A 27,160-nucleotide genomic window follows, 5' to 3' on the forward strand; every position below is an offset into this window, starting at 1 on the left:
GAGCAGTTGGCAAGTGGAATGTTTATTGCACGGGTTTTCCTTGCCTGTGCCTGAACTGATACCATGGGACTTCAGGTCCCTACTTTGATAGGAAGCAGTGCAAACATTTCAGCAAAGCGTTTACTCAGGCTTTCATCTTAACAGACACCAAGGAGGCACAATACACCCAAACAAGGACAGGGTCAGGAATGAAGAAAAAGTCAGATATCCTCATACTTATACACATTATTTATTACTTACATAACAACAATTCACCCACATGAGTACAATAATATTCTAAAGAATTCACCAATTCAAACATGTTTATGAGAAAGGAAAACCATCCACAATATTTAAAAGTCACTTACAATATTTCCTTTCACAATACTCTCATTACATTTTTGTCGTTGATCGTCTTTTTGTTGCATTTAATTTGAATTTCTCTCTCTGCTCACATGGATATGAGCTGATACATCCTCAGAATGTTAATTTTTCAGTCTCGTTCTCTAGCTTGGGAGTCTTGCCTGGCGATACCACATATTGAACATTCGGGAATGCACTGACTGAATTTAATTGTCAAAACATAGTGCCCAGACATCAAATATGCACTGCCAGAGCACAAAGTCAGAATGCAACCCTGTTTAATTACCTCAAAGGGAAGCAGAGGTATGGTGGCAAAATTGCGGACTAGTGATCCAGAACCCCTGGCTAATGCTACCCAGACTTGGGTTCAAACCCTACCACGGCAGATGATGAAATTTGATTTCAATAAAATTCTGGAATGAAAAGCCAACTGATGACCATGTAACCATTACCATAAAACACCCTTCTGATTGACTAATGCCTTTTACGGAAGGAATCTGCTATCCATACCTGGTCTGGTTTATGTGGGACTCCAGATCCACAACAACAGTAACATTTAGAATGCTTTCTAGCCAGTCACTCAGTTGTATCAAACTGCTACAAAGTCTAAGTAAAGGATCGAAACTGAATGGCACTGATCTAGGTCCTGGAAATTACAGTGGAAAACTCAGCCCTGTCTACCCTGTAAAGTCCTCCTTAACAACACCTGAAGGCTTGTGTCAAAATTGGGAGAGCAGTCTCACAACTTAGTCAAGCAATAGCCTGCCCATAGCTACACTCATTGAATTGTACCCTACAGGAAATACCTTTGATGACATTATCACCACCTCCAGTCCCTGTCTTCAGCTTATATATCACCATCTCCTGAGTACCATTAGTCTGAAGAAGGTTCTCTAGAATCAAAACATTAACTCTGCTTTCTCTCCACAGATGCTGCCAGACCTGCTGAGTTTCTCCAGCAATTTCTGTTTTTGTTTCAGATTTCCAGCACCCGCAATTCTTTGTTTTATTTAAGCCAGGGGAATCAACCCTGGTTCAATGAAGGGCGCGGGACGGCATGCCAGGAACAGCACCAGGCAGACCTAAAAATGAGGTGTTAACCTGGTGAAGTTACAACACAGGAGAGCCGTGAAACAGTGAAAGAAGCAAGGAGAAGACAGGGCTAAGCAATATCACTACAAGTGGATCAGATGTTAAGTTCTGCAGTCTTGCCACATCCAGCTGTGGGTGGTAGTGAACAAATAACTCACTGAAGAAGTAGTTTGTGTTTTTCACTGATAGTGGAGCCAAGTCTATCAGTGCAAAAGACAAGGTGGAAGCATTTGCACCCATCTGCAGTCACAAGTGCCAAGTTGGTGATCCATCTTAGCCTCTTCCAGTAGTTCCCAGCAGATTTTTAACTAATGCAATTCACTCTACGTGCCATCAAGAAATGGCGTGAGGTACCGGACACTGCAAAGGAACATGGCCCTGACACATTCCAGCCATAGTACTGAAGATATATGCTTCAGAGCTTGCCGCACGTCAAGCCAAACTGTTCCAGTACAACACTAGTAACTACTGACAACATTTCCCAGGTCTGCCCTATACACAAAATGCAGGACAAATTCAAACCGGCTAGTTTTCACCCTATTAGTCTACACCGGATCATTAGTAAAGTGATGGAAGGTGTCATCAACAGTGCAAGAGAGTGGCACTTGTAACCTACTCAGAGATGCACAATTTGGGTTGTGCCAAGGTCACTTGGCACCTGACCTCGTTACAGCTTGGTCAAAACCTGGAAAACAGAGCTGAACTCCAGACATGAAGAAGACTGCCTTTCACATTGATATTTCATTTGACCAAGTGTGGCATCAAGCAATCCTATCAAAACTGAAATCAATGGTAATCAGGGGCAAGCTCTCTACTGGTCATACCTGGCAGGAAGGAAGATGGTTGTTGGAGGTCAGTTATCTCAACCCCAGGGCATCTCTGCAGGAGTCCCTCAGGGTAATATCCGAAACCTAACCATCTTCAGCCCCTTCATCAATGACCTTCCCTCCATCATAAGGTCAGAAGTGGAGATGTTTGCTGATGATTGTACAATGTTGGACCATTTGCAATTCCTCAGATATTGAAGCAGCCTCTGTCCAAATGCAATTTGTAGGTCCATACCCACGTTTAGGCTGAAAAGAAGCAAGTAACATTCATGCCAAACAAATGCCAAGCAATGGTTATCATCAGAAAGAGAGATTATAATAATCACCCCATGGCATTCAATGGCTTTACCATCACTGAATGTCAATATCCTGGAGATTACCAGTGACCAGAAACTGAACTGGACTAGCTTACTAAATATTGTGGCTACAAGAGCAGGTCAGAGGATAGGAATCCTGCAGCGAGTAACTCACCTCCTGACTCGCCAAAGCATGTCAGATGCTGGAAATCTGAAACAAAAACAGAAATTGCTGGGGAAGCTCAGTGGGTCTGGCTGCATCTGTGGAGAGAGACACAATCTGTTCGGAAGAAGGGTCATCTGGACCTGAATGATTAACTCTGCTTTCTTCCCAAAGATGGTACCAGACCTGCTGAGTTTCACCAACTATTTCTGTTTTTGTAATGAATCTTTTTGAATTCTACAAAATAAAGAACCATCCACAAGGCACAAGTCAGGAGTGTGATGGAATACTCCTCACTTGCCTGGATGGCTGCAGCTCCAAGAACACTCAAGAAGCTTGACACCATCCAGGGCAAATCAGCCCCTGCTTGATGGGCACCACATCCACAAACATTCACTCCCTTCACTGTGGCAGCAGTACGTACCATTTGCAAGATGCACTTTGCCAAGGCTCCTTCAACAGCACCTTCCAAACCTATGACCTCTATCATTTAGAAAGTCTAGGGCAGCAGATACATGGCAACAGCACCATCTGCAAGTTCCCCTCCAAGCATTCTCAAAGATCCATCCCACCCAGGCAATGTTTTTCTACAACCTCTACCATTGGGTGGAAGGTACAGAAGCCTGAACACACACACCAGCCGGTTTCGAAACAGTTTCTATCCTACTGTTGGACTCACAAACTCTTAACATTCGTCTGTACCTGGGTTTTTATTTTTGCCGCCATTTACCTATTATTTACATATCTATGCTACTTAACCCTGTGATCTGCCTGTACTGCCAACAAGACAAAACTTTTCACTGTGCCTCGGTACACGTGACAATAAATTCAATTCAATGCAATTCAAGCTACTCACCATCCTGACTTGGAAATATATCGCCGTTCCTTCAGTGTCATTGGATAAAAATCCTGGAATTCCCTCCCTAAGAGCTTTGAGGATCTACCTGGAGCACATGGACTATAGCGTTTGAAGAAGGCAGTTCATCATCACTTTTTCAAGGGCAACTCGGGGCAGGGAATACATGCTGGCCCAGCCAGCCACACCCATGTCCCATGAACAAATTAAAAAAAAACATTTGTGACAACTCCACTTCTTCAGTGTGAGCCTTTGATTAGATTAGATTCCCTACACTGTGGAAACAGGCCCTTCGGCCCAACAAGTCCACACCAAAACTCCAAAGAGTAACCCTCCCAGACCCATTCCCCTACCCTATGTTTGCCCCTGACTAACGCACCGAACACTACGGACAATTTAGCATGGCCAATTCACCCAACCTGCACATCTTTGGATTGTGGCAGGAAACCGGAGCACCGGAGGAAACCCACACAGACACGGGGAGAATGTGCAAATTCACAACAATCACCTAAGGTGGGAATTGAACCCAGGTCCCTGGTGCTGTGAGGCAGCAGTGCTAACCACTGACCCACTGTGCCATCCTATATGTTGTATGCTTACATACTGGAGTGAAAGTTGGTGTATTATAAAGGAAACGGTGCTAATATAGGAACAGAAAGTCTGTCCCATAGCCTGTTCCAGTTCTATTAAAGTACTCGATTAAAGTTTGTAAAATCCTGAACAATCTTGACAAGGTGGACATAGGAAGGATGTTTCCTCTTGTGGGTGGGTCCAGAACTGCAGTACTGAGATAATCATAGAATCCCTACAGCATGGAAGCAGGCCATTCGGCCCATTGAGTCCACACCAACTTCCTGAAGAGCATCCCATCAGACTTACCTCAACCCTGTAACTCTATATTCCCATGGCCAATCCACCTAACTTGCACATCTTTGGACTGTGGGAGGAAACCAGAGCACCCGGAGGAAACCCACACAGACACAAGGAGAATGTGCAAACTCTACACAGTCACCCAGGGGTGGAATTGAACCAGGGTCCTTGGTGCAGTGAGGCTGCAGTGCTAACCACTGAGCCAGAAGGACAAGTACTTTCCTCTCAGAGGGTTATAGAGTTATAGAGTCAAACAGCATGGAAACAGCCCCTTCGGGGCTACTAGTCCATCAATATCATCATTATTGATGATATCTCTGACTGGCTGTGGTGGTACCCCCCTCACAGAAAGAAAGGGAGACACAGCAATTCCAGAGAATCTCCCCCCTTTAGCCAATCCGATAGGGGAATACAGAAAGCATTTTTCAGCACCTGGCTTCAAGACTAGATTATAGACTGAGTTCTATCCAACCGCATTTTTAAAGACTTCATTCAGGAAACCTTGTTAAAACAACATTTATTACCCATCCCTAAGAGCTCTGAGGGCAGTTAAGAGGCATCCACATTGCTATGGGTCTGGGGTTGCATGTAGGCCAGACCAAGGAAGGATGGCAGATTTCCTTCCCCTAGGGGCACTAATGAACCAGACAGATTTCTTTTTAAAAATAACAATCAGTCAGTGATTATATGATCACCATTAGACCATTTTTTTTAATGCCTGAATTCAAATTTCACATTTGGCCACAGTGGGATTTGAACCCATATTCCCAGAACGTCAGACTGAGCTTCTGGATGACTAGTTCAGTGTCATAACAGCCCCTCTTACATCAATTAATCTCCACCATGTTTTAACTAAAATATACATTAAAGGAGGGATATTTCCCCTCAAAACTCACTGGCAACAGCAATTTATGGAGCACCCATAGTAAAACAACCCAAGGTGCTTTGCAGGACCATAATCAAACACAATTTGACACCAAACTGTGTAAGTTGATATTCAGATAGGTGATTAAAAGTTTGGTCGAGGAGTCAGGTTTTAAGGAGAGTCTGAAAGGTGGCAAAGCAGAGAGGCAATGAGGGTTTGGGTAGGGCTTCCAGTAGGAGCTTGGCAGTTGAAGTCATGATTGGCAATGGTGGAATTCCAAAGATTGGCGAAGCTTGAGACGCAGGAATTGGTGCAGTCCAAAGATCATGAAGGTTTGCAGAGCTGGAGGAGCTTACAGTGACAGTGAGCGAGATCGTGGAAGGTTTGGTGTAAAAATTCTCATCCTTATTTACAAGGCGTTTTTGAGGCTGGAGCCAGTATAGGTCAAAGGGCAAAGGGTTGGAGTGAATGTAGGTCAGAGCCAATGGAGATCAAAAGATAAAGGGCTGTATCCAGTGTAGTCAGACGGTAAAGGTGAGAGCCAGTGTAGGTCAGAGGGTGAAGTGCTGGATCCAGTGTAGCTGAGGAGGCAAACAGCAGATCCAGTATAGGACAGAGTGTAAAGGGCAAGATCCAGTATAGGTCAGAGAATAAAGAGCCAGATCCACTGTAGATCAGAGGGTAAAGGGCAGGACCCAGTACAGATCAGAGAATAAAGAGCCAGATCCACTGTAGATCAGAGGGTAAAGGGCAGGACCCAGTACAGATCAGAGAATAAAGAGCCAGATCCACTGTAGATCAGAGGGTAAAGGGCAGGACCCAGTACAGATCAGAAGGTAAAGAGCCAGATCCAATGTGGGTCAGCGAGCAGAAGGCTAATGGTAAATGGGACTTCACATATGTTAGGATACGGCAACAATTAAGGAAGAAATGTGCACCAACATATCAGAAAGAGCTTCTATGTGGTTCAAAGTAACTCAGAGACAAATCTTATTCAGACCTGACCTGCACAGCAGTTACTAACTCACGGAATTCTGCTGAGCGATGAACCATCTCAACTTGATTCATTCATAAATGAGGGGAATGTGGGGGTGTACTTAACTGTTTTTATTCTCGTTTCTCCCTGGGATCTCCCTGTGCAACCTACCCTTACCAGCTGGGACCTCAGGCATCTTGTCGGGTCACTGGACAACTTAGTTGTCAGGAGGAGACTGCACAAGGGAAACACGTGCGTCAGGAATGTTGGCAGTGATACTCAGCCCTTCGTTTCTGCGAGACAGGTAAGTCCCCAGGCATTGAGTTGCTTCTCACCACCTAATGGTCACCATGTTGAAAACTGAGAGCACAGTCTTTGAGATGGGTGTGAAAGGGCAGTGAAAAAGGTTTGCATGGTGGCTCAATGGTTAGCATTGCTGCCTACAGTGCCAGGGACCTTGAGTTCGATTCCACTCTCGGGCGACTGTGTGGAGTTTGCACATTCTCCCTGTATCTGCGCAGGTTTCCTCCGGATGCTCTGGTTTCCTCCCACAATCCCACAATCCCACAATGTGCAGGTTAGGTGGATTAGCCTTGTTAAATTGCCCCATAGTGTCCAGGGATGTGTAGGTTAGTAGGATTAGCCATAGGAAATGCAAAATTACAGGGGAAAGGGTTGGAGGGTGAGTCTGGGTGGGATGTTCCCCAGAGGGTTGGTGTGGACTTGATGGGCCAAATGGACTGCTTCCACACTGTAGGGATTCTATGATACTATGAGGTTTGTGCTACGAGGGAGGCTCTAAGTCTGACTGCTTAACTCTGTCACTAGGTTTAAAAACCAAGGAAATGATGATATCCCCCAACTGTCACAGGCAAACCACAGACCAAGAATGCTTGACTAGAAATACAGGATTAGATCAGGAAGCAAAAGGAAGCTCATGGTGGGAATCGAAGGTTCAAAATAGCCAATCCGATAGGGGAATACAGAAAGCGCAGGGAACTGCTTAAAAAAAAATTAGGAGGTCAAAGAAGAGACATGAAAGAGAACACTGCTGAGAAAGAGACAGGTGTTTTCTGAGTATATGTTAAGAACAGCAGAATAACCCAAGGAAGAGAAGGGCCCATTAGGGACCAAGCTGCCAAGCTGTGGAGCTGGAAGATATACCTCATAATTCTTTGTATCTGTATTCACTGTAGAGAAAAGCAAAATAAGTTTAGAAATCAGGGAGGGGCGCTCTGAATTGTTGAATAAATTAGCACTGAGCGGGAAGAGGTATTTGAGGATTTAGCGGGATTAAAGGCAGAAAAATTCCAAGTCCCAGATATGACGTGCTGCTGTGGGAGGCAAGCGAGGAGAGTGTCGAGGCCCTGTGATTCATTGTCTGGGTATAGAGGGGCTGCCAGAGAGTAGACGACAGTTGATGTGGTATCATTATTCAAGAGAGGTGATAGGAACAGAGGAGTTCACTGAGTCTAAGACCTGTGGCAGGGAAAATTTTTGGTAAAGACCATGAATTAATCTCCAATTGGAGAGGCAAGGATTAATCAAAGACAGTGTTGAAACTTTATTGCTGGAACAGCACAGCAGGTCAGGCAGCATCCAGGGAACAGGAGATTCGACGTTTCGGGCACAGGCCCTTCTTCAGGAATCAAAGACAGTCAGCATGGCTTTGTCAGGGGAGATCATGCTTAACAGTTTTGATTGAATTTTTCAAGGAGTTGATTAGTGTGTAGATGAGGGTCATGAAGTTGAGGTAATCCACATGAAATTCAGTAAGTTAATACCTTGCACAACAGATAGGTTAAGAACTAAGAGCCCATGGAATCCAGGGCACTTTGGCAAATTGGATCCAAAATTAGCTTAGGAGCAAGAAGCAGAGGGTGACAGTCAAAGGGTATTTTTGTGACTGGAAGCCTGTGTTGTGTGACACACCACAGGATTCAGTGCTGTGTCCCTTGCAGTTTGTTGTGTATATTACTGATTTGGATACCAATGTTAAAATTATGATCAGTAAGTTCACAGCTGACACAAATATTAGTGGTGTGCTAAACAGCTAGAAGGGAGGCCTTAGACTACACAGAAATATAGACAGGCTGCTTAGGTAGACTGAGTGTTTGCAAATAGATTTTAATCCTGAAAACTGTAAAGTGATGCACTTGGGAGGACTAAACAGGCAAGAGAGTACCTGTTGAATGGTGAGACCTTAGGAAATATAGAGAGAGGGACCTTGGTCCACAGATCCTTAAAGGCAGCAAGACAGAGTAGACAAGGTAGTTAATAAGGTATTTGGGATACTTGCCTGTTTTAGTCAAGACACTGAACACAACAGCAAGAAGGTTATAATGGAGATCTATATCATGTTAGTTAGGCTCCAGCTGGAATACTGTGTGCAGTTCTGATCACCTCACTACAGGAAGGATGCGATTGCACTGGAGAATGTGCAGAAAAGATTCACCAAGATGTTGACTTGGGCTGGAGTGATTCAGGTAGGTAAAAACAATGACTGCAGATGCTGGAAACCAGACTCTAGATTAGAGTGGTGCTGGAAAAGCATAGCAGTTCAGGCAGCATCCGAGGAGCTGTAAAATCGACGTTTCGGGCAAAAGCCCTTCATCAGGAATACAGTCAGACAGCCTGAATGGCGGAGAGATAAGTGAGAAGAGGGTGGGGATGGGGAGAAAGTAGCACAGAGTACAACAGGTGAGTGGGGCAGGGGATGAAGGTGATAGGTTAGGGGGGAGGGTGGAGTGGATAGGTGGAAAAGAAGATAGGCAGGTAGGACCAGTCATGAGTTGTGTAGGACCAGTGCTGAGCTGGAAGTTTGGAACTAGGGTGAGGTGGGGAAAGGGGAAATGAGGAAACTGTTGAAGTCCACATTGATGCCCTGGGGTTGAAGTGTTCCAAGGTGGAAGATGAGGCATTCTTCCTCCAGGTATCTGGTGGTGAGGGAGCAGCGGTGAAGGAGGCCCAGGACCTCCATGTCCTCGGCAGAGTGGGAGGGGGAGTTGAAATGTTGGGCCACAGGGTGGTGTGGTTGATTGGTGCGGGTGTCCCAGAGATGTTCCCTAAAGCACTCTGCTAGGAGGCGTCCAGTCTCCCCAATGTAGAGGAGACCGCATCAGGAGCAACGGATACAATACTGGTGGATGTGCAAGTAAAACTTTGATGGATGTGGAAAGCTCCTTTAGGCCCTTGGATGGAGGTGAGGGAGGAGGTGTGGGCACAGGTTTTGCAATTCCTGTGGTGGAAGGGGAAGGTGCCAGGATGGGAGGGTGGGTTGTAGGGGGGGCGTGGACCTGACCAGGTAGTCACGGAGGGAACGGTCTTTGCGGAAGGTGGAAAGGGGTGGGGAGGGAAATATATCCCTGGTGGTGGGGTCCGTTTGGAGATGGCGGAAATGTCGGCGGATGATTTGGTTTATGCGAAGGTTGGTAGAGTGGAATGTGAGCACCAGGGGCGTTCTGTCCTTGTTACGGTTGGAGAGGTGAAGTCTGAGGGCGGAGGTGCGGGATGTGGACGAGATGCGTTGGTGGGCATCTTTAACCACATGGGAAAGGAAATTGCGGTCTCTAAAGAAGGAGGCCATCTGGTGTGTTCTGTGGTGGAACTGATCCTCCTGGGAGCAGATACGGCGGAGACAGAGGAATTGGGAATACGGGATGGCATTTTTGAAAGAGGTAGGGTGGGAAGAGGTGTAATCCAGGTAGCTGTGGGAGTCGGTGGGTTTGTAAAAAATGTCGGTGTCAAGTCGGTCGTCATTAATGGAGATGGAGATGTCCAGGAAGGGGAGGGAGGTGTCAGAGATGGTCCAAGTAAATTCAAGATCAGGATGGAATGTGTTGGTGAAGTTGATGAATTGCTCAACCTCCTCGCGGGAGAACAAGATGGCGCCAATGCAGTCATCAATGTAGCAGAGGAAGAGGTGGGGAGTGGTGCTGGTGTAATTACGGAAGATGGACTGTTCTACGTAGCCAACAAAGAGACAGGCATAGCTGGGGCCCATACGGGTGCCCATGGTTATCCCTTTGGTCTGGAGGAAGTGGGAGGATTCCAAGGAGAAATTGTTAAGGGTGAGGACCAGTTCAGCCAAACGAATGAGAGTGTCGGTGGAAGTGTACTGTTGGGGATGTCAGGAGAGGAAGAAACGGAGGGCTTGGAGGCCCTGGTCGTGGCGGATGGAAGTGTAGAGGGACTGGATATCCATGGTGAAGATGAGGCATCGGGGGCCAGGAAACGGAAGTCTTGAGGAGGTGGAGGGCGTGGGTGGTGTCTCGAACGTATGTGGTGAGTTCCTGGACTAGGGGTGAGTTAGCTCCAAAGCGAGATTAGACAGGCTCAGGTTGTTTTCCTTACAGCAAAGAAGGCTCCGGGGTTCTGATCGAGACATACAAAGTTATGAGCAGAAGATACAAAGGAGATCAGGGGAAACCTACTCCCTTAGTAGAGGGGTCAACATTTAGAGGGCAAAATTTAAAAGGTGAGGAGCAGGAGGTTTAGATGGGATTTGACGAAAACTCTTTTCACCCAGAGGGTAAATGAGTATCTGGAATTCACTGCCTAAAAGGATGGTAGGGGTGGGAATCATTAAGACACTTAAGGAATGTTTAGGTGAGCAGTTGAAATGCCACAACATATGAGGCTATGTGGCAACTGCTGGAGAATGGGATTAGAATAGACAAATGTTTGATGACCTGCATAGGCACAATGGATCGAAGGGCCTCTTTCCAAAAGCTCTACAATTCAATAATATAAGAATTATGGTTCAATCTACATTACCCTACTACCTTGAGTATTTTGTTTTCTCTCACATACTTTAAACCCAATTGTCATCCGTATCAGCACAGAATTCAAACAAGGACGAAATAGAGAGGAAGATATGATTTTACAGAATCCAAGTTCACAACTGTCTATGCATATAACCAGGGAGAAACTCTCCTATTAACGAGTAAATGAGGATCACAGAATCATAGAACTGTACCGCACAGGAGGAGGCTATTGGACGCGCCATTCCTGTGCTGACTCTGAAAGAATTATCAAATTATTCCCACTTTCCCTTCAGCTTTTCATTTTCACATTTGGGATCAATTGGCCTTGAACTGGCTCGGAAAATTGAGTGGAGGTCATTTTTTGGCATCACAAGGTAACATAAGTCTTGTTGGTATGTAATGTTGCTCTAACAGGGCTGGGGGGGAGATTACTGCAAACAGGCAAACAGAACTCATCTTTATTCACACTGGGAACTCAGGTCAACTGCACCTTACCTGCATCACACAATAAATATTTTAGCAACCAAAACACACTGTAGCGATTTGTCATTGAGTATTTGACTTGTCTAAAGAAGAGTTTTGTCGTAGCAGGTTCAATGATATCCATTGGATCATGAAGCAACATCAACCAATCTTGAGGATGGTGCTTTACCCCAGATCCTTAACAGCGTTGTTACTTTGAAAAGCAAAGGGGTCAGTTGTTGTTGTTCTTGTTGGTAATCCACCAGGATGCTATGGACAGGACAGATAAGAAAATAAGAATTTACCAAATAGAAATTGAAGCAGTTTTGAATCTTCTTGGCCATTTAACATGACTGATTTCTTTTTAGCTGAACTGCACATTCTTACACTATTCCCAAATCCCTTCAATTCCTTAGTACTCAAAGATCTATCAACCTTTGTCTTGGATATAGCCAAGAATGGCTGTCTGGGCTCAGAAATTACAGAAACTTATAACATTTGAGCAAAGAAATACTCTTCTCGTTAAAAAGCCAAACAGCTTATTCTGAGATTACCGTCCCCAACCATTCTAGAATTACTAGATTCTAGATTGCGTTCTAGCCAGAAGAATCATTTTCTTCCCTGAAAACAGAATAAAACAGAATTTTTACCACAAATTACAGATGGAACAGTATTTATATCTCCTCGCCCAGTCATCCTCTCAAGATCCTTAATCAAACTGGAATGAGTTTTTGTTTTCACTCATTAAGGGGAAGTGGGCTTTACTGGCTGGGTCAGTGTGTGTGTTGGCTGAGAAGGACACCTTGTCTCATTCCACTAACGATATCCTTAGAATTCTGCAAATTTGGTTTTCTCTTTGAATAATTGTCCAATTCTTATTTGGAAGCTAGGATTGAATCTTTGCAATAACTCAATCAGTTCAGAAACTAAAGATGTTTGGCTTGGAATCACCAGCTGACGAAAAATGTAATATGACCAAGTGTAGAATGAACTTGGCAGCTTTGAGTCTAAGCACCAGCTGGTGATTCTCTTCCTCAGTAAGAGTCTGTCCAAGTAATGGTACTTGGGATATGTTAAAGTGGCTATCTCACTGATACAGTTAGAAATCAGAATGGAACAGGAACATTTAGTTTAGCTTTTAGAGGTGGTAGGAATGTAATGCGGAGAGGTACAGTTTGAGAAAGGCACTTACACTCTCTAGGAGCACTGAGTTCTTGACATGGGTAACAGGAATAGGTCAAGGAGTGGCTGGTGATTGTGCCACAGGATGTGGAATTCTACTCTGACTTTCCCTTTTTCAATGAAAGGTGAATATGGGAGAAGATTGAGGGAAGAATGCAGTCAACCTTTTGTGCATAGTACATGCATAAAGCTTATTGTGTGTTATTGGTTACATAGTCACAGCCAACTTTGAACACTCTGTCACCCATTGAGTAGGAAAAACAAAAGATTTAAGCAACTGTTTAATCATTCTATTTCGTGCATCTTATTGCACCACATTATGTGAGTCACGAAAGGAAAGGAATTTATCCTCTTAGTTCCTGGTTCTGGACATTTCCAGGACTCTGTTCCTTTCTCATGAGTTGCTTTACTGTAGAGAGCTTACAAAGACTTGCCCAATGTCACTGCCATCTGCTCTATAACTGAGTTGAACCCACTGAAGTGTGAAAAAGATGCAAGGCCACAGATCATCACATTGGTCCATCTGACTGGATCCAGTTTGACTTGTGCAATTTTGAGACTTTTCGTTGCGCTGGTACGTGTAGTACCAATTTCTTAAGAGTTTTGCATTTGTGAACTGAACGTAAGTATGCAAGGGAAAGGAAAATATTAGGAACTGTCAGGGAGATTGGTATTTTGAAATCAGAATATTACAGTGTAGAATTATGTAAATGTGGCTTGCCCATTGTTACAGATTTTGTTTTTAAACTGGCCTGCTTACGTGCTGTTGAAAAGATTAGATAAATATAGAAACTACCTTTAAAGGAAAACAGTGCCTCAGGTGATCTTCACAGGCTATAATTGGAAACACAAATTGGATTCCACCACCCTGAGTTGTAATTCTAGCTGTATCAAACAGCCTCCTCCCACCCTATGACCATATCTTTTTCTCCATTGTGATTATGCGCTACCAGAAGGATGGCATAAGCAGATTCAATTATAACTTGCAAAAACAGAAGAAGGGAAACACTTAAAGGGAAATGGGTTTTCAGGGAGAAAGAACTCATAAGATATTTTCACAAAGAAACACCATGGGTTGTATAATTCCTCCAGAATGAAATGGGGGGGATCATTCTCTAACATCTGTACAGAAAACAATAGGGTTTTTGAAAACATTTAATATAAAACTTCTTCAGAAATGATAATATGGTTTTACACAGAATGTTCTGACCTATTAAAGATTAAGAATGCTATGAATCAGAGTTATAAACCTATTCTCACTCTACAGAGATTTCTGTTTGAGGAGGAAGAAAAAATCCTAATTTTGATACCAAATCTCTTAATTTGTAAGAGTTTTTTTACTGCTAGTTAACAAGAAGGTGATGTTAGTAACCCACAGCTGATGCTTGCTGCTGAATATGATCACAAATTTCAATTTATTTTCATGATCATTGACCCTTATCCACAAATACCTTGTCTCCTGTCACTGCTGCTGTAGCCATGCTGTACAGCTCTGGGCATACCTGCTGCTGTGTCAATAAGGATTGCCTGGCTTAGAATCAGCCTAAGCATTAGTCGAACTCGCTAATAAATACTGTTATTTCAGCCTCAGCCATATATATATATCATAGAATCCCTACAATGTGGAAACAGGCCATGTTGACCCAACAAGTCCACATCGACCCAGTGTTCACTGAGGAGAGGCATATGATAAATGGTAAGGTTAGAGATAGTTTGTTTACTCTGGATCACATTGACATAAGGAGGGAGGATATGTTGGGTGGGCTAAAGGTGGACAAATTCCCAGGATCAGATGGGATCTATCCCAGGTTGCAGAGGGAGGTGAGAGAGGAAATAGCTGGAGCCCTGACAGATATCTTTGTAGCATCCTTAAACACAGGTGAAGTTCCAGAGAACTGGAGGGTTGCTCATGTTGTCCCCCTGTTCAAGAAGGGTAGTAGGTATATTCCAGGTAACTACAGACCAGTGAGTCTTTTGTCAGTGGTGGGAAAGTTGCTGGAGAAGGTACTGAGGGATAGGATCTATTTATGTTTGGAAAAGAATGGGCTTATCAGTGATAGGCAACATGGTTTTGTGGTGGGGAGATCATGCTTTACCAACTTAATAGAGTTCTTTGAGGAAGTGACCAAGTTGATAGATGAAGGAAGGGCTGTAGATGTCATATACATGGACTTTAGTAGGGCATTTGATAAGATTCCCCATGGTAAACTAATGGAAAAAGTGAAGTCACATGATGTGCAAGCTATTCTAGCTAGGTGGATAAAGAACTGGTTGAGCAACAGGACACAGAGAGTAGTAGTTGAAGGGAGTTTCTCAAAATGGAGAAAGGTGATCAGTGGTGTTCCACAGGGATCAGTGCTGGGGCCACTGTTGTTTGTGATATACATAAATGATGTGGAAAAAGGCATTGGTGGTCTGATCAGTAAGTTTGTAGATGACACAAAGATTGGTGGAGTAACAGAAAGCATAGGGGACTGTCAAAGAATACAGGAGAATATAGATAGACAGGAGAGTTGGGCGGAGAAGTGGCAGATGGAGTTCAATCCATGAGGTGATGCATTCTGGAAGTCTAATTCTAGAGCAAACTATACTGTAAACGGAAGAGGCTTGGGAAAACTTGATGAGCAGAGAGATCTGAGAGGTCAGGTCCATTGTACCCTGAAGGTGGCAACACAGGTGGATAGAGTGGTCAAGAAGGCACATGGTATGTCTGCCTTCATCGAACGAGGTACTGAGTATAAGAGCTGGCAGGTCATGTTAAAATTATACAAGGCATTGCTTCGGCCGCATTTAGAAAACTGTGTACAGTTCTGGGTCACCACATTACCAAAAGGATGTGGATGCTTTGGAGAGGGTGCAGAGAAGGTTTACGAGGATGTTGCCTGGTATGGAAGATTTAGATTAGATTAGATTACTTACAGTGTGGAAACAGGCCCTTCGGCCCAACAAGTCCACACCGCCCCGCCGAAGTGCAACCCACCCATACCCCTACATGTACCCCTTACCTAACACTACGGGCAATTTAGCATGGCCAATTCACCTAACCTGCATATCTTTGGACTGTGGGAGGAAACCGGAGCACCCGGAGGAAACCCACGCAGACACAGGGAGAACGTGCAAACTCCACACAGTCAGTCGCCTGAGGCGGGAATTGAACCCGGGTCTCTGGCGCTGTGAGGCAGCAGTGCTAACCACTGTGCCACCGTACCGCTAGGTGCTAGCTACGAAGAGAGGTTGAGTAGGTTAGGATTGTTTTCATTAGAAAAAAGGACATTATGGGGGGATCTGATTGAGGTCTACGAAATCATGAATGATATAGCCAGGGTAGATAGAGATAATCTTTTTCCCAGGGTGAGGGATTTAATAACGAGTGGTCATGTGTTCAAGTTGAGAGGAGAAAAGTTTAAGGGGGATACACGCAGAAAGTACTTTACACAGAGGGTGGTAGGTGCCTGGAACGCGTTGCCAACAGAGTTAGTAGAGGCAGGCACGGTAAATTCATTTAAGGTGCGTCTGGACAGATGCATGAGTAGGTGGGGAGCAGAGGGATACAGATGCTTAGGAATTGGGCGATAGGTTTAGATAGTGGATTTGGATCAGTACAGGCTTGGAGGGCTGAAGGGCCTTTTTTTCCTGGGCAGTAAATTTTCTTTGTTCTTTGTTCTTTGACTCTCCGAAGAGTAACCCACCCAGGCCCATTCCTCTACCCTATTATCCTACATTTGGCCCTGACTAATGCACCTAACCTACACATCCTTGAACATTACAGATAGTTTAGCATGGCCAGTTCATCTAACCTGCACGTCTTTAGACTGTGGGAGGAAACACAAGTACCCGGAGGAAACCCATGGAGTGGTCAATGCTAACCAGCTTCTTGGAGAAAGCTCTGGTTATACTAGTTATCATTTAGTTATTACAGGAGGCCATTCACCTGCGCTGAGCGTGTGCTGGATTTGAGATTACTTTCAAATCAATCACTCCCAGAGGCTCAGTGTTTAAATGGGTACCATAGTTCTGTGACAAAATGGGGTACCCGCTTGCCCTCCTTTGTAATAGCGCCCAGCCCTTTATGCCCAGCTGGGGGGGGAAGGGCAACCGAGGCATGGTTAGATATCTCAGCCTAAAGGTGGCACCACTAACCATGTGGCACTCCCTCAGTTGTTCTGCATTAATCGACAGAGGGGTTTCCTTTAATCCAGAATTCACCCTTCTGGCTGTCCTGAACATGCCTCAGCATTGAACCCCATTGAATGATCTGTCCTTACCAGGAAGTAACATGGTTGTCATTAGTTCTGGTGTCTCCAGGAAGTCCACATTGTTCCTCTGGAAGTTCTTGCTGTAGTTTGCTTGCAAGTGGCTGAGGGTTTCAACACAGTGAGTTAGCATTTCATGAATCATTCAGAAAGGTACAGGTTTTACAGGTATGCAAAGTAAATCATGCATTTACAAAGCAGAGGCATTGCCTCATCTAGACTTCCAGAAATTGGAGTTGTGTCCCAATAATAAATATGATGCAGTGTACCGGTTATCATGTTTGCCTTACAAGTGAAACACTCTCTGGATCGAAATTGGTCAAAAGCAGCAAATCTGGTTGGCTACCCTGGTTGGATGCCAACCCAAAGGTTTCATTATTTGACCTCCTCCTGACCCAGCCACCATGTCCAGTCTAACAGCTGTCATTTTTACCCTTTATCCAATATTATTAAAATTTGACAAACAAAAATGAAAAAAAAAGAGAATACACATTTGGAAACCATCTCGGATCTTTGTTGGCACGATCAGTACAACCTGACAGACTTTTAGACAAATCATTTTAAAAATCAGTAACAACCAAAGCTGATCCTACCTCCTCCATGAACTTCTGTCCTGCCAGAACTCATAGATTATGAAGCAGGTTTCATTGCCCAGCTTCTGAACTGAGATGCTGCATAGGAAAGAACATTTCAAGTATCAAACTAACACAAGGCACCAACGCTCTTTATAAAATACACACAATACACCTTTGTGTATTGTGGCTATGAATGTCTTCAGTTGTAAGTTCATTATAGTTGCTGATCTCAGCTTGAGTTAGCATATGTAGACTTCAGAGAAGTCCGGTTATGTGTGCTGTTGCTATGTGAGCTTCTTCCTACCCTACATCATCTAATCTTACCAGCCGTTCCCTTTTCACTCATGTATTTGGCTGGATTGCCCCTTAGCTAGAGGTACAGTGGGTAGTGTCCCTATCTCCGAGGGTCTGGGTCCAAACCCCATACCAGAACTCAAAGACCAAGAAGGTGCGTAGATAATGCAGCCAAACAGATTGAGTCTTGATTAGACAATCCTCCCAACACATATCAATGGCAGGCAGTAAAAAAGGGGAGAACTCCTAAGCTGCTGTGTGAGGCCGAAAATGATGCAGGCTCCACTCTGACCATCCACTGCTCCAGACTACTCCATACAGATCCCCCATGGAGAGGATTCAGATGAGATTTACCAGGATGCTGCCAGGTATAGAAGGTTTGAGTTATAAAGAAAGGCTGGGACATTTTTCACTGGAGTGTAGGGAGTTGAGAGGTGACTTTATAGAAGTTTATAAAATCACGAGGGGTACAGATTGGTTAATTTTAAGTTAAGTTTCTTTTCTCCATGGATGTGGGATTTCAAGATGAGGAGGCACATTATTAAGGGGAAAGAGATTTAAAAAGACATGAGGGGCAAATGTTTTCCACAGAGAATGGTTTATGTGTGGAATAAACTTCCTGAGGAAGTGGTGGATGTGGGCACAATTATGTTTAAAAGACATTTGGATAGGTACATGACTAGGAAAGATTTGGAAGGAAATGGGCCAGACACAGATAGGTGGGACTAGTTTATTTTGGGATTATGTTCAGCATGGACTGGTTGGAGCAAAGGGTCTGTTTCCGTGCTGTATGACTCTATGTGCATGTGGTCACAGCAACACCTTATGGCTCATGAGTTCCACAATCTCACCACTCTTTAGGTAAAAAGATTTTTTTTAATCTCATCTGCTTATTGAATTGAATTGTAACACTCCGATTTATGGTCTCCAGTTTGGTCTCCCCAACAATCAACCTCACAACTTTGGATTAGTGAAAGATAGAAGAAGTAACCAGGGCATCAATAATATATTCAATGTGTTTTATTGTGTTCAGATGATTATAAAATGTCTCCAGGTTAAACTAGAATGGCAGCCAGCTTCTCAATGTTCCCTGGGATTCCCATGGTGCAATGACAGTGTGAGTGAGGAGGTTCAGGTTCACATCTCACCTGCTCAGGACCTCTATATTAACTCTCTGAATAGGTTTGTTAAAAAAAGGTAACGGGAAGGTGATGGATCAGTGGTAAAGTGTTATCACTAGATTACTAATGCAGAGACCCAGGTCATTTTCTGGGGATGCAGGTTCGAATCTAGCTATGGCAGATTGAGGAATTTCAATTCGATAATAATCTGGAATTAAATGTCTGATCATGAGCATGAAATAATTACTGATTGTTGTGGCAAACCCATCTGATTCAATAATGTACTTCAGGTGGGATTTCCTGACCTGGTCTGGCCAACATGTGACTCCAGACCCACAGCAATGTGGCTGACTTTTCACTGCCATCTGGGCAATTAGGGATAAGCAATAAATGTTAGCCTGACTTCTATCTACTCCAATGACACCCAAATCAAATGAATGACTTTTTAAAAATAGAGCTCCAATAGAGAGTTCTTCCGGCACCATGGTAATGTCTCAGCCTCTAAGCTCAGAAGGTCTGGGCTGAAATACCATTTGCTCCAGAGAAATTGTGATAACATCTCTGAGCATGTTGATTCGGAGATAATTTGAGCTCCAACAGAGATATCCTGTGGTGCAGTGGTAGTATTCCTATTTCTAAGCCAGGAGCCTGGGTTCAAGTCTCTGACCAGAATGATTCTGAAAATGTCTACATACAATAAAATTCTTCCAATAGATTGGAGCAGATGAAAACAGAGGTTATTGGATTAGGAAGTGCATGCTTGTAATGTGCATCTCTGTAATTAGACGTCTGTATAGCTTGGCTCCAGTTCGATCTTCCACTGTTGGGTTTTATGGAATAGAATACAAGGTTCCTTCCCCTAGAGTCTGTCCAGTTACCTATGCTGGCAGAGACATTGGGTAAGGTATGGGATTGTATGGCGCCACAGCTGACATTAGTGTCCAGGCTTAGCCTCACTACCTGAGGGAGACCATCAATGGAGAACTAGCTTCTTGGGAGTAGCTTCCTAGTAACTGAAGAAAAACAGCCAGAAAAATAAAAAGAAGCACACAAGGATTGATGCACGGCAGTGACATCGTAAATGGATGACATTCGTCCAGAACATCAAATCTTGAGGTTCTTATCTTTTTGTGTATAATAGTGAGATCCTGCACTGTTTAAACACTGTTGCTAGGTGACGGGTGAACATTTAGCACAAACAGAGTATCTGACTTACTGCAAGCTGCCACTCTGACTGGAGGCCAACTCCACATATTGTTTCAGAGCAAGACGGAACTCCTCCACTTCCTCCTCCAGCACTGACATCTGCCGCTGCACTACCAAGATGTGCTGCATGAGAGACAGGAAAGGCAAGAGTTATATATTTTGTACATCTCTGAGCAAGGCAGAGGTGACACTGGTTCCCAAGTGCATGGCAAGTTTATTCACAAACGCTTTAAAATATCTCTGCCACCAAGAGTCCATCAGACCAATAGACATAGAAGTAGAAATTAGGCCATTCAGCCCATCAAGTCTGCTCCACCATTCAATCATGGCTGATAAGTTTCTCAACCTCTTTCTCCTGCTTTCTCCCCCTTGATCTCCTTGATACTTAAGAACCTATCTATCTCTGTCTTAAATATACTCAATGACATGGCCTCTGCAGCCTTCTGTGGCAATGAATTAAAATCCATTAAAGTCCACTGCACCATCCTTACCCAACTCTCACTTCTGGTTGTCTCTGTGGCTTTGCTCTGAATCCACACTCAGGCATAACCAATCAAGCACAGTGAGCATAGTTCAGACTCATTTAATCAAACAGGGAATATTTGAGGACCACAGATAAAGTTACGGTGATTTTAAAGCTATAGTGTAGACAGATCTGTAGAAGATCACTGAATAATTTGAAGGAGAAGACAGATATTTATGTAGTAATGGCTTAAAGAGTTATGGGGAGTAGTCAGGACAATGGACTTGTGGGCGAAATGAGATCAATCATGATAGTGTTAAATGGCACCGCAGGCTCATGGGGCTCAATTGTCTACTCCTGCTCCTAGTTCTTATAAGCCTGATTGGAGTGTTTGTGGAATGGGGGTCATGAGTTGAAGTGCCAACTTCAGGGGACTAGTCCCCTGGCTGTCAGGTTGTTCAGGCACAGTGAACAGAGGGAATGGCAGGAGTGGAATTTGTCTTTCCTGTAATGATAAGGGGTTGCTCATGTTTCATTGTTTCAATTGAACAGATCAGACTGGCTTTGTGGCAGGTTTGCATTTCTCTGTGTCTGAGGTTTCCTCTGTGATCTGTGGTCCCACCAACAGTTCCATTTTAATGGTTCATGTAGGAATGGATGTGGAAAATAAAACCCAAAGTGTGACTGGGTTTGTGCGTAAATCTTAAACTGATCGTGGTGAATCATAAACCAGGTAAAAGACTGGGACATAGTCCATTTATGTTTCAAATTTTAGGAGCTATAATCTGCCCAGAATGTGTCAATATTAATGGCATTAAAGCTTCTTAACTTGACTTCCTGTATTCTTTTATTTTGTTTGTATCTTAAGGAAACTTTAGCACTTTAGGAAGCAGAATTTGTTGAAGAAGCTGAGATCTTTGGGATAGTACAGAGTGATGCATGGGAAGTTGCAAAACTGGGGCACTATAGCACTACTACTGGCAGGAGGAGTGTAATTGCAGCATGACATATTTACATAGGTAGACTCCATTCTAAATGAAAATGTGTCTTCACATTTAGCTTTCGATGTAGATATTTACTTTGAAAATCTTTCGTGATTTCCCAGCGTTGTTTGATTAATTAATTTCATTTATTAATTAGTTCAATTTTAAACACCAACATTGGATTTAGTTCCTAGTATTGTTCAGTGTAACTGATGTCCTGACATGTTTCTGGATGTGAGATTATCCTGAGCTGTCATATTTCAACAGATAAGAATGGAAACATTACTGGAAAGCTTGCTTTACCTCTTGTCTGATATCTATTAAGGTTTAATGAGAGAATGCAGAGGTAACTTGTGTCTCATTAATTTACTGATGAGTTAACTACTGAATTTAGCACTTTGTAGTCTTTCCAGAATATCAGAATGAAATCACCCATATCCATTTGATATTTATCCATCTGGAAGGATAAGGGCAGCAAACACATGGGAACGTCACCAACTATGTTATCTTCCAAGCCCATCCTGAATTAAGAGCCATATCACCGCCTCATTGTTTCTGAATCACAATCCTTGGGCTCATTTTCATATTGCTGCATCTACACCATGTGCTATACAATTCTTCAAGAAGGAAGCTCACCCCAACCAACTTGAGGGCAGTTGGGATGAGCAAGAAATGCTGTTTGAGCCAGCAATGCCCATATCCTGGGAGTGTCTTTCCCATAGCTTGATTCTTTTATGGCATCATTACCTAACTTGTACTGAACATTGTGCAAACCTGCTCCTGCATATTCAAATACAGCTATTAGAGTCAAGGTGTTGACATTTTACAGCAACTATAAGGTATTGGTTGTGGAAGGTTGAGTGCAGTGACATTAACTGAAATGAAATCATAAATAATTTATGTCATAGTATTATTTACGCCATTCTGCCCATTGAACCCTTGTTGGCTTTCTGTATAACACGTCAGTCCTATTTCCCTTCTCAGGCCATTTTTTTTCTCCTATCAAGTGCTCGTGCACACAACTAAACTTGTTGCTCTGTCAAATCACCTATGGTTTTTTATTCCATCTATTAACCAGTATCCGAAAATCACTGATTTAAATTGAGTAATATACATGCAAAACCCATTAAAGACGAATCAGACTAACAAGGGTGAGGGATCTTCCCAGGCTGTAACCCTACACATTTCACTCAGTTACTTGTTCAATTTCCTTTTGAAAATCATTTGTTCATCAATATTTTGACTGTTTTGAGCGAAATTCTCATCCCTGGGGATTCCAATGCATTGGCCTTAGGAGGATGCAGGACATTCTGAGACTGTTTTGAAAAATGCATGTGGGATCTTGTGCTTCAAATAAGAGCCCCAAAATTAAGTACTAAAGCAAATATGGTGTGTTGTAGCCCTGCTTAGCCTGTAACTAGAGTATTGCATCCTAATCTGGTCATATTGACTTTTTTAAAAAAAGTCCTTGAGAGGCCAAAAATGATTTACCAGAATGGTTCCAAGGATGAGGGAGTTTTAGCTTCAAAGCTAGGTTGGAGCAGCTGGGTTGCGTCAAGGAGATGAGCATTTTGTTAGACTTTACAGGTTTGAAATCAATGGAAGCAACACTGTTTACCTTAATGGTATGAGGAGCTAAGGTGCTCAAAAGGGGGGTCAGAAGCTGTTCTGCTGTTCAGAAGGTTGGCGTGGACTTGACGGGCTAAATGGCCTCCACACTCCAGGAATTCTGTGATTCTTATCCTCTCCAAGCCCAGCCAAAAATGCTGAATATTGCAAACAATAAGGTACAAGCACGATCCCTATAGTACACCACTGCACATCTGGCAATGGTCATGCGAAACAGCCTTGTGGTACGACATGATGTCTCCAAAACCAATTTTGCACCCAATTGCCATGAGCAACTTTATCAGTTTCTCTTGTGGGACCTTGCTAAAGGCATTGCTGAAATCAATATAAATTGCATCAATCGGTTCAGAAAAGATTTACAAGGATGTTGCCAGGGTTGGAGGATTTGAGCTGTAGGGATAGGTTGAATAGGCTGGGGCTGTTTTCCCTGGAGCGTCAGAGGCTGAGGGGTGACCTTATAGAGGTTTACAAAATTATGAGGGCCATGGATAGGATAAATAGGCAAGGTCTTTTCCCTGGGATCAGGGAGTCCAGAACTAGAGGGCATAGGTTTAGGGTGAGAGGGGAAAGATATATAAGAGACCTAAGGGGCAACTTTTTCACGCAGATGGTAGTACATGTATGGAATGAGCTGCCAGAGGATGTGGTGGAGGCTGGTACAATTGCAACATTTAAGAGGCATTTGGATGGGTATACGAATAGGAAGGGTTTGGAGGGATATGAGGCGGGTGCTGGCAGGTGGGATTAGATTGGGTTGGGATATCTGGTCGGCATGGACAGGTTGGACCGAAGGGTCTGTTTCCATGCTGTACATCTCTATGACTCTATGACTCTATCTACTGCTAAGCAAAGCACCGATATCCATGAAGCATTCACCTCAGCCTTTGGATTACTAATCCAGTGACACTTCCACTTTGTCAATAACTCCCTTTAATCCTGGACACCACAATTGTAAATGTTTGATTTAGATATCAAACCCATATTCAGCCTTATTAATAAAAGAGCACCAATCTTCAATACATCAAGAAATACCCTTTAGTTTCAATAAACCACCCTGCTCTTCTGCTAACATTTCTGAAGAAGTCACACTGGACTCAAAACATTAACTCTATTAACAGACATTACCAAGCTTGTGGAGTTTCTCCAGGTTTCTCTGTGTTTGTTTCAGAATTCCATCATCTGCAATATTTTCCTTTTACTTTATGAGAAATTTTTTTAAAATGGAAAAATTATAAAATTGCATTCTATTACATCGCTCCATCACACTGAATCACGAAGATTTTGTGATTATGCAAATAAATGTTTTCAGAAACCTGAACTGTAACTTAATCTGTGCATTTTCAGCTCAATTTCCTGATTTTTACCTAAAGCAAAGACTTTAACTCAGAATGAATGACCTTAAACTGGTGGCTGAAGACTTTGGTGAGCAGATCCAATTATCTGTACCCTACAATTCCATCTCACTTAAAAGATTTCCCACCTGCGACTGCACTGAGGCTTCAACTCATGTTTTACAATTGTCAGCAATGTTGTGAATAAAATACCATAGGAGCTGATAATCATTTCATGCTCACCAGGCTTTTAATCAGAGTCCTGCAGTACAACATCCTCACTAACACCTGCTGTGAATATAGTTGCTATGCTATAATTCCATCCTGCAGTCTAACAAAATTCATATCTGCTTTTTTGAACAGCTCAAATTTGCATTTGTGAAATCAGAGGATAGTTACAGTACAGAAGGAGGCCACTCACTCCATGATGTCTGTGTTGGCCCTCTCCGACAGCAATTCAGTTTGTTCTACTCCCTGCTCTTTCTCCATAATCCTGCTACTATCTTCTCTTCAGATAATGATCCAATTCCCCTTTAAAAGTCCTGGTTAAACCTGCCTCCACCGCACTCTCAGACAGTGCAATCCGTGTCCTAAATACTCGCTGTATGACAAAGATTTTCCTCACGTCATCTATGGATCTTCAGTCATTCATCTCACATCGGTGTCTTCTGGTTCTGGAACAATCTGCCAATGGGAACAGTTTCTTACTATCCCCACTGTCCAGACCCCTTATTGTTTTGAAAACCTCAATCAAATCTCCTCTGAACCTTCTGTTCTCTAAAGAACTCCAGCCTCTTCAATCTAGCCTGCTAGTTGGGTTCTCTTACCTTCTTGCCAGGGACCTGGGTTTGATTCCAACCTCGGGTGACTGACTGCATGGAGTTTGCACATTCTCCTTGTGTCTGTGTGGAATTCCTCTGGGTGCTCCAGTTTCCTCTCACAATCCAAAGATGTGCAGGTTAGGTGAGTTAGCCATGGTAAATTACCCATAGAGTGTTCAGGGATGTGTAGGTGAGGTGGGTTATCCATGGTAATTGTGGGGTCACTGGGATATGGTAGGGGGTGGGTCTGAGTGGGGTGTTCTTCAGAGGGTCAGTGTGGACTTGATGGGCTGAATGGCCTGCTTCCACACCAGCCAATGGAAACAGTTATTTCTTGTCTGCTTTATCCAAATTTGTCATAATCTTGTTCACCTTGAATAAATTTCATCTCCTCCAAGGAAAAGCCCCAGCTTTTACAACCCTCTTGAAAATATTTCGCTGTTCCTTCACTGTCACTTGGTCAAAATCTTTGAACTCCCTCCCTAACAATATTGCGAGTCTCCCTATACCAATGGACAGCAACGGTTCAAGAGGACAGCTCACCACTGCTTGAAGGGTTAACTAGGGATGGGCAATAAACGCTGGTCCAGCCAGCAAAGTCCATATCCCATGAACGATCAAAGAAAAGTCTTGTTCACTCATTCCTGAACACCAACTTGACCAGCTTTTAATGAGTAACCACCTAACTTTATTGAGCTAAGACTATAAGCTGAACTTTATTGTTTTTTTTTCTAGCTTTATATTCTGTGTTTTGGTTTAGTTTCTGCATTTTAAGATGGCGCTGGAGACTGGCGTCATTAAACAAACACTTTTCACTGTATTTGTAATAAACACACAAGACAATAAATCAAAACAAATCAAAGATCACGTTATGCCAACTGAGTCTGTCAGGTCTGAGGTTTGTGTGGGTACCTGCTGGTGATAGTTTAGGATTTATCTCCATAACTATCACATTCATGTTTCACATGCTGCATTTTAACGTGACTAAATTTAGTGCCTTCCTGTAACTCCACAAATCTTTGCCTCTCTTGTGAATTCCATACATTTGGTTCAGTTCAGGGGCAGATTGGTCCTGCCTTTACATGTTGACATATTTCTAGAACTTTCCGTCAGACAACATCAGCGAATCTATAAAACGAGCTTCTTGAAGTCAGCCGCTTTCGCTGTAGACTTACAGAATTAGTGGTTTCCTCAATGACTTCTTCCTTTAAGGGCTCCAGTCTCGGAGTCTACAGTAAACATAATAAAAAGGTTTCGCTTATTAATCAGTTAAACATAAGGCTCAGTGAAACTTCGTACATAACCTGCTGAGAGAATGCAGTGTTATCTACTTTGAACGCATCAAACATCTCATAACAGCTGCCAAATGAACTTCAGCACTCAGTCACAGGATTCACCACATTTGTTTAACAAGCTAAATCTTTGTTAACACTCCTTCTTCCCACCTTCAATTAATCAGCTAATTTTTCGAACATAATTATGGGGTGAGGGTGTTGCTGGTTAGGCCAGCGTTTATGTACAACCCAGAGGGGAGTTGAGAGTCAACCAAATTGCTGTGAGTCTGGAGTCACATGTAGGCTTAATGAGGAAAGCAGTTTCCTTTCCCAAAGGGCATCGGTGAACCAACTGGGGTTGTCCAATAATGATTCTTAAAAGATATTTTGATTGAAATGAAATTCCACCAATAGTTCGGTGGGATGTGAACCTGGGTCGCTGAATTGATAATATCACAAGGTCATCACCTCCCCTCTTGATGAGAAATCAGGTCAATCCCAAGCCTACAGTTT

The 27,160-nt window shown here is 43.3% G+C and overlaps 1 protein-coding gene across 1 annotated transcript in view; it reads right to left on the reverse strand.

The window, feature by feature from the left end:
• Positions 1-215: 215 nt before the first annotated feature.
• Positions 216-27,160, reverse strand: part of LOC122559921 (N-terminal EF-hand calcium-binding protein 1-like) — a 148,061-nt gene continuing 121,116 nt past the window's right edge. Inside the window, exons 9-13 of the mRNA XM_043710029.2 lie at positions 26,549-26,602; positions 20,157-20,269; positions 17,544-17,621; positions 16,963-17,054; positions 216-11,785 (exon numbers count right to left, since the gene is read on the reverse strand). Coding sequence (XP_043565964.1) covers positions 11,748-11,785; positions 16,963-17,054; positions 17,544-17,621; positions 20,157-20,269; positions 26,549-26,602 — 375 coding nt within the window. The 3' untranslated portion in view covers positions 216-11,747. The remainder of the gene's footprint in view (positions 11,786-16,962; positions 17,055-17,543; positions 17,622-20,156; positions 20,270-26,548; positions 26,603-27,160) is intronic.

This window comes from Chiloscyllium plagiosum, unplaced genomic scaffold (assembly GCF_037043375.1).
Source record: "Chiloscyllium plagiosum isolate Xiang-an unplaced genomic scaffold, Cpla_swu_hap1 HiC_scaffold_15, whole genome shotgun sequence".
Classification (NCBI taxonomy): domain Eukaryota; kingdom Metazoa; phylum Chordata; class Chondrichthyes; order Orectolobiformes; family Hemiscylliidae; genus Chiloscyllium; species Chiloscyllium plagiosum.